At 41.9% G+C, this 7,587-nt stretch overlaps 1 protein-coding gene across 1 annotated transcript; it reads left to right on the top strand.

The window, feature by feature from the left end:
• Nucleotides 1-1,835: 1,835 nt before the first annotated feature.
• On the top strand, nucleotides 1,836-3,855 carry LOC115357239 (putative nuclease HARBI1). The gene is made up of 5 exons (XM_030048658.1): nucleotides 1,836-1,862; nucleotides 1,963-2,414; nucleotides 2,491-2,606; nucleotides 3,285-3,396; nucleotides 3,479-3,855. The coding sequence occupies exons 2-5, from the start codon at nucleotides 1,982-1,984 to the stop codon at nucleotides 3,853-3,855; spliced, it is 1,038 nt and encodes a 345-aa protein (XP_029904518.1). The 5' UTR covers nucleotides 1,836-1,862; nucleotides 1,963-1,981.
• The last annotated feature ends 3,732 nt before the right edge of the window (nucleotides 3,856-7,587 follow it).

Below are 7,587 nucleotides of genomic sequence, written 5' to 3'. Positions count from 1 at the left end.
CAACTAATGAGATGCTGCTTTCGTGGTGATGTGAAATAACTTATCTGTGGTGCAGTAGAAAGACTAAGTGCACTTAAGAGGGATCTTTTTACATTTGCTTACCTTGTTATGTCCTTGCACTTTTGCAGCTGGGCACTGGTAGCTCCAAATGGGTCCACAAAAAGGGCCCTTCGTTCTTTGGGGTACATAGCCTATTAAAATGCACAGTTTGGCTCCTAAATGTGCTTGAAGCTTTGTGTGCTAAAGATGGGCATGTAACTTTGGACCAAAGAGCACTACCAGAGTCCAGTGTCGGTCCTTGCAAACTGCTCCAATGAGGATGTCATACTTCAAGACATCCAGCTACAAAAATTTGAATTGTAAAAAGAATTTAAACATCCTGAATAACAAATGATGAGGATTAGAATAATGATGCTCACTTTTTTCAAGCCCGGGATGTGCCGTTCCAAACCGCTGTCATCTCAAAAGTATCTATCACGAAGATGTCAGCTGGCACTTTTTTAGAAACCAGAGATAAGTAGGAAATTATCACCTGCAAAGAGTTTACTTCCACATTAATAGGTTAATGTGGTTCAACAAAATTGAACAACTTGCTTAAAGCTGAATACATATCCTATGTGAATACATACTTCACTCTCCAATTCTTTTACTGGGGCAAGGCTCTGGAGGTCGGAGGTGAAAAGTTTGTAAGGGCAAAATTTGGCCCACAGTATCTCCCCCTTGCCCTGATCCCAGATGTCAGTCACTGGAAGGGAAACTAGGGGAGTCTTTTGATTGCTGTTATGTGGTTGGACTCCAGAGGAGAGGGCCCTTCAACTTTTTTGAGTTTAGCCGGAACTCTCTCCTCTGGATCAACAAAATGAATAAGGTGGTCGATGAAGGCGGTTGTCCTGATTGTTGTGTTGTTGCTTGTTGGAGTATGGCCTTTTTGTCTTCTAGGTTGATAATAGTGAATGGTCCAATCATGTCTGCATCCATTTTACCCCCCTTTCTTTGTTGTTCTCGAATATTTCTTGCTAAAACGTCTCCTTCTTTAAAATTGTCATCTTGATCCCTCTCTGCTTTCCTTTTCATTATTTTTTGTTGGGATGTTTTGATGTTTTCCTGGACCTCCTGATAAAGGGCTTGTTGATTTTGTAAGCCCTCCTTCCTAATCAGGGCCACCACCTTGTCTTCATTTATCTCCGAGAGCAAAAATATAAGTGCATTAATATAAAGTCAGCACATCTACTGCTTCATCTACATGTGTCAAAAGATACTTTACAGAGGGGTATCTGGCCTTCCTACCAAACATCAGGTAATATGGACTGTATTTTGTAGTCAAATGTTTTTTTTTTTTTTTTTTGTCCTGATTGCAAACATGGTCGCAGGAAGATACTGGTCCCATTTTTTGGGGGTTGATCCTTTGCCAGCTTGCTTAGACATCTAAAATATTCGGTTATATGTTGGTGACATTAACTTCATATATTCAAAATGAACTATATTAACTATACTAAAGTTACTTAGTATTGTGATATGCTATGGTATTTAGTCTTTAACATAAACTTACCGTTGAATGGTGCTCTTGAGTTTCTCAACAAGTCCGTTCGTCTGTGGATGATAAGGGGAGCAAAAGCTCCTCTTTATCCCAAGCTTTTCACATGATTGAGTGTTAATCTTCAGCATGCCAAAAAATAGAAACACAAGTCAGCATGGATAAACAAAACTAGGTTGCAGTAAATTGTTGATTTTAATCCTAACCTTATTTTTAAACTCTGTTCCCTGAGGGGTGTACTACGAAGCAGGTTTAGTGGGTTAGCGAGGTATGTTGAGTCTAAAGCCAGGCTTTCCTGTATCACAAAGGTGGCTCTCTTTTAACCCGGCTAGATCACCATGGTAACTTAGGCTTAACTCATAACCTGGTCCCGACCAGGTTATGAGCTAAGTTTAACCCCGCCTGGCTATAAAAGCGGCGCTATCTCACCATTTAACTCTTTTGGAGATGGCGTCACCATTTATTAATGATCCGGTGGAGCTGGGAGCCAGGATTGTCCGTGGGTCACTGCGGAGGCAAAGGCAATTTAGGGATCGTGCGGATCCGCTGGCATTTCCTGACAATATTCTCCATGAGCGGTATAGATTTTCATCTGAGGGAATACGCTACATTTGCTCACTTGTTGAGCCAAGTGTCAGGAATGCCACGGATAGAAGTTGTGTGCTCACAGTAGGGCAAACGGTGTGTGTGGCGCTCCGTTTTTTAGCCACGGGAACCTACATGCATTCAGTCGGTGATGCAGAAAATCTGAGTAAGAACACTGTGTGTCGTGCTATTCACAAGGTGGTTCTTGCTCTCACTGAGAGGCTGAATATGTTTGTGGTATTCCCTAGCCATGTGAGCGCACTAACTGTTAAAGAGGCATTTTACCAACTAGCAGGTAGTGTGCTTTCATACTTCTCTCTATTATCAGTATGACTTAAGCTACTTGCATAATGACATCTCATTCTTTATAGGATTCCCGAGGGTTATGGGTGCAATAGATTGCACCCACATCCCAATCACAGGACCCTTGGGGGAGAACGAAGGCGACTATATAAATAGGAAATCCTTTCATAGTATCAATGTGCAGGTGAAATCACAAAGTAGGCTCATTTTTGTCCAGTGATTGGTGGCACATATGCACAATGCAGGTATACTATTAGTGGTGCACAGACTTCATGTTTGTTAGAAATATTCCGTTGTAGTAGGCTATTTTTTTCTTTTTTCTTTCTTTCTTTCTTTTTTTTTTTTTTTTTTTTTTAAAGGAAACCCCTTATATTATAACGTTGACAGTCACGGCATCCGAAGGTGATGATTGGACGGGAGCAGCCCGTGGTGATTCAAACGCACTCCAAACGCCACTTATTCCGATTTAGAAAAAAAGATTTAACAAAAAAGGAGCAAACAAACATCAGAAACAACAGAAATGGCTCCATAATTCAAGTTAAACTTCAAATGTAACGAACAATTATCTGAAACTACTGACAAGTAGCTCTAAGCAGCGTAAATAGTGGTCAACGTTGTCATGTAACCATGGTAACCACCGCCTGCTCCGTCACCCACACACACCTTCAGTCACCTGACTGACCTCAGGCTTTACCTCCAATTCCTAGACAACACTCCCATAAAGCTACTGAAGTTACATATTCTAAACTAAAATTCATAATACTGAATGAATATTGCAGCAATTATTTCAATTGGCTATAACAGTCACAGAATCCCCAACCTTTGTGCTTTCTTTGAAATTAATCAGAAATGCTTTTGACAGATGACTTGTGACCATCAGCTTTTGGTCACCAGTGTTGAGGCAAGATGGCCTGGGTCGGTACACGACAGCAGAATCTTTAGAGAGTCTTTACTGGGTCACCAGTTAGAGCAAGGTAAGGCACTATTTCATATTTTTCCTACTCTTTTTTTAATTGTTAAGACTGACAAAGTATTTTTCCCTCTCTTCATTAATAGGGCTCTTTGATGGACTGCTTGTGGGGGACAGAGGGTATCCCTGCACGAGAAACTTAATGACCCCCTATCCTGACCCTGCCACAGCATCACAGAGCCGCTTTAATGTGGCTCTGGGTAAATGCAGGGTCAGGATAGAAATGACCATTGGGGTCATCAAGTCCCGTTTTAACTGCCTTCGTGGGCTGAGGGTTCGCCCAGAGAGGGCATGCAAAATCATTGCAGCATGTGTGGTGCTGCATAACATTGCAGTAATAAGAAAAGAAAGGGCACCACATGTCCCATTGGTGGCACCAGATGAAGTGGATCCTGTGACTGTGGACCATCCCACCGGTGCAGCCATCCAGCAGGCCATAACAACACAATTTTTCAGTGATTAAAAATATATACAGAACAACCATTCATTAAAGTGTCACTTTTTATTTACTGCATTTGCTGGGGAGGAAAAGAGAACAAGTCATTAGTCGATAATGTTAATCATGCGTAGATACAACTTTTTAAAACTATCATTTACCTTTTTCTTTGCCTCCAAAATTTCTATTTCTAATTTAAGTTTCTTTATTTCCCAGTTCCTTTTTTTGATTGTCGAGCTCCAGGTTTCTCTTGTACAAAGCACGTACTGTATCTGCAGACATCTGTATGAATTGTTTTAGGTGATACGACACCGGGTTGTTCAGTGAAGAAGAGATTACTGAGCTACAATTGTATCTTTGTCATGTATTGTCAAGGAAAATTCCTTGTGATTCAATTTGCACAGTGCGTTTTTGCTCAAACATAGCCTACAACCCTTACAGTTTGCTTCCTTCCTCGATGTGATGTCGAGGCTGCGGGCTGAGGAGAGTGGTGTAGATACTCTCCCTGTGAAAGAAATCGGCAATCAAAGTTATGTTACTTCATTATTTGTCATTCAGAGATCAATTTAAAAATGCACTTACTCCCAAAGGCCTCTCTGAAGACACAGAGACTGTCTTCATCATCCATGTCACCCTGAAGAATGATTTCAGAAATATGCATGATGTAGATTAGACATAGGCTAGATGAAAGTACCAGACACATTGACTTGACAGTTAGGCTACCTCTGGGGTGATGTCACATGACACATGTGCTGGCACTGGCTCCAAAAGCACCACAGTATCTCCTTCACCTGAAATTACATAGTGAGTTTTCCTGCCTGATGGCCAGAGCAAATAGACATTTAGTACTTTACCAAATAATTTATACATATACTATATTACCAAAAGTATTCGCTCACCCATTCAAATGATCAGAATCAGGTGTCCTAATCACTTGGCCTGGCCACAGGTGTATAAAATCAAGCACTCAGGCATGCAGACTGTGAAACAAGACATTTGTGAAAGAATGGGCCGCTCTCAGGAGCTCAGTGAATTCCAGCGTGGAACTGTCATAGGATGCCACCTGTGCAACAAATCCAGTCGTGAAATTTCCTCGCTCCTAAATATTCCATAGACAACTGTCAGCTCTATTATAACAAAATGGAAGCGTTTGGGAACAACAGCAACTCAGCCACGAAGTGGTAGGCCACGTAAAGTGACGGAGAGGGGTCAGCGGATGCTGAAGCACATAGTGCAAAGAGGTCGCCGACTTTCTGCACAGTCAATTGCTACAGAGCTACAAACTTCTTGTGACCTTCAGAATAGCCCAAGTACAGTACGCAGAGAGCTTCATGGAATGGGTTTCTATGGCCGAGCAGCTGCAGCCAAGCCACACATCACCAAGTGCAATGCAAAGCGTCGGATGCAATGGTGTAAAGCACGCCGCCACTGGCCTCTAGAGCAGTGGAGACGCGTTCTCTGGAGTGATGAATCACGCTTTTCCATCTGGCAATCTGATGGACGAGTCTGGGTTTGGAGGTTGCCAGGAGAACGGTACATTTCAGACTGCATTGTGCCGACTGTGAAATTTGGTGGAGGAGGAAATATGGTGTGGGGTTGTTTTTCAGGAGCTGGGCTTGGCCCCTTAGTTCCAGTGAAAGGAACTTTGAATGCTTCAGGATACCAAAACATTTTGGACAATTCCATGCTCCCAACCTTGTGGGAACAGTTTGGAGCGGGCGAGTCCTGACCTGAACCCGATAGAACACCTTTGGGATGAATTAGAGCGGAGACTGAGAGCCAGGCCTTCTCGACCAACATCAGTGTGTGACCTCACCAATGCGCTTTTGGAAGAATGGTCAAAAATTCCTATAAACACTCTCCTCAACCTTGTGGACAGTCTTCCCAGAAGAGTTGAAGCTGTAATAGCTGCAAAAGGTGGACCGACATCATATTGAACTCTATGGGTTAGGAATGGGATGGCACTTCAGTTCATAGTATGAGTAAAGGCAGGTGAGCGAATACTTTTGGTAATATAGTGTATATGTGTGTGTGTATATATGTGTGTATAGCCTGTGTGTGTGTGTGTGTGTGTGTGTGTGTGTGTGTGTGTGTGTGTGTGTGTGTGTGTGTGTATATGTATATATATATATATGTGTGTGTGTGTGTGTGTGTATATATATGTGTATATATGTATATGTATATATATATATATATATATATATATATATATATATATATATATATGTGTGTGTGTGTATATATGTGTATATATATATGTGTATATATATGTATATGTGTGTATATATATGTGTGTATATATGTGTGTGTGTGTGTGTGTGTGTGTATATGTGTGTATGTGTATATATATGTATGTATGTGTATATATGTATGTGTCTGTGTGTGTATGTATATATGTATGTGTCTGTGTGTGTGTATGTATATATGTATGTGTATATATGTATGTATATATATATATGTATATGTGTGTGTATATATATATATGTATATGTGTGTGTATATATGTATATGTATGTGTGTGTATATATATATGTATGTGTGTGTATATATGTATATATATATATGTGTGTGTATATATATGTATATATATGTGTGTGTATGTATATGTGTATATGTATATGTGTATATGTATATGTGTGTATGTGTGTGTATGTGTGTGTATGTGTGTGTGTGTATATGTATGTATATGTATATATATGTATATATATGTATGTGTGTATATATGTGTGTGTGTGTGTGTGTGTGTGTGTGTGTGTGTGTGTATATATGTATGTTGTGACAACCCCAAGTGGTTGGGTTGTGTTTGGTGTCCTGCTCGCCCTCTCCCCTCTCTTTTCACAGGGCATGATTGTCAATGGGCCTCCGGTGTGTGTCTCCAAGGGGGTGGGGCCGCATCTTTAAAAGGCACCTGCGGAGTCCGCCCGTTCTCCCGCTCCTTCCCATTCCCGGCCTGGCCCTGCAGCTCACCTGTTGTCTCTTGTCGCTTAGATTGCACCCAACACACATACACACACAGCCATGCACCCGCACACACCACTGACCTCCTACATTACAGATATAGATTGTCGTTTGTTGTTTATTCATATTGTCCGCATCTTATAAATAAATGTAGTTTTTGGTTGGTAATATTCCCTCTTGCGTTTGTTTTGTCAGAGAGCTGAGCCAGCTCTGACAAATGGGGGCTCGTCTCGGTTAAGTTAACTCGGTTATATTGTTTGGATTTATGTGGTAGGGTAGGAAGAGTTTTACTCACCGGTCGGAGTAGGTGATACGCTGCAGGTGCGCATTTTCTGGAGGTTCCCGTTAGGCTTCAGGGCACTCTCCCCTTTGGGATTGTGTCTGTTTGTTTTTTTCGTAGTGCTGTGGGGAGCGGTAAGTGTTGGTTGCGCAAGCAGCCTTCTCGGGGGCACTCCAGGGGCTTGCCGGTGGTGATCTCGCTGGTTTTGTGCTTAATTGACCCGCTGCAGAACCGCATGAAGACCAGGGTTGAGTTTAGTCAGATCCTGGGTTAGGCAGTTAGGGGAGCGCTCTGGGGGGCATTGCTTGCTCGTTGTGCACCTGGTAGTGTGGATCCGGCTCCAAGGTGAAAATGGATTTGTCAGCCTTTTACGATGCGCCTTGTGCGGTGTTTTTGGACTCCTGTAAGAAGGATCAGTTGGTCGAGATTGCTGAGCACTATGATATTGTGTTGCAAGAGGGAATGCTTAAAGATGAGTTAAAAATGTTTGTGTTGTTGACCTTGTTTGAGAAAGGTGTGTT

Source organism: Myripristis murdjan, chromosome 3 (assembly GCF_902150065.1).
Source record: "Myripristis murdjan chromosome 3, fMyrMur1.1, whole genome shotgun sequence".
NCBI lineage: Eukaryota > Metazoa > Chordata > Actinopteri > Holocentriformes > Holocentridae > Myripristis > Myripristis murdjan.
This window is presented reverse-complemented; position numbering and strand designations above follow the sequence as displayed.

Excerpts from the sequence above, each read along its gene's own strand:
- LOC115357239 (XM_030048658.1), top strand. The coding sequence starts at position 1,982 with ATGGCGTCACCATTTATTAATGATCCGGTGGAGCTGGGAGCCAGGATT. Across the intron at positions 2,415-2,490 it reads GGCATTTTACCAACTAGCAG|GATTCCCGAGGGTTATGGGT; the intron begins GTAGTGTGCTTT and ends CATTCTTTATAG. Across the intron at positions 3,397-3,478 it reads GGGTCACCAGTTAGAGCAAG|GGCTCTTTGATGGACTGCTT; the intron begins GTAAGGCACTAT and ends CTTCATTAATAG.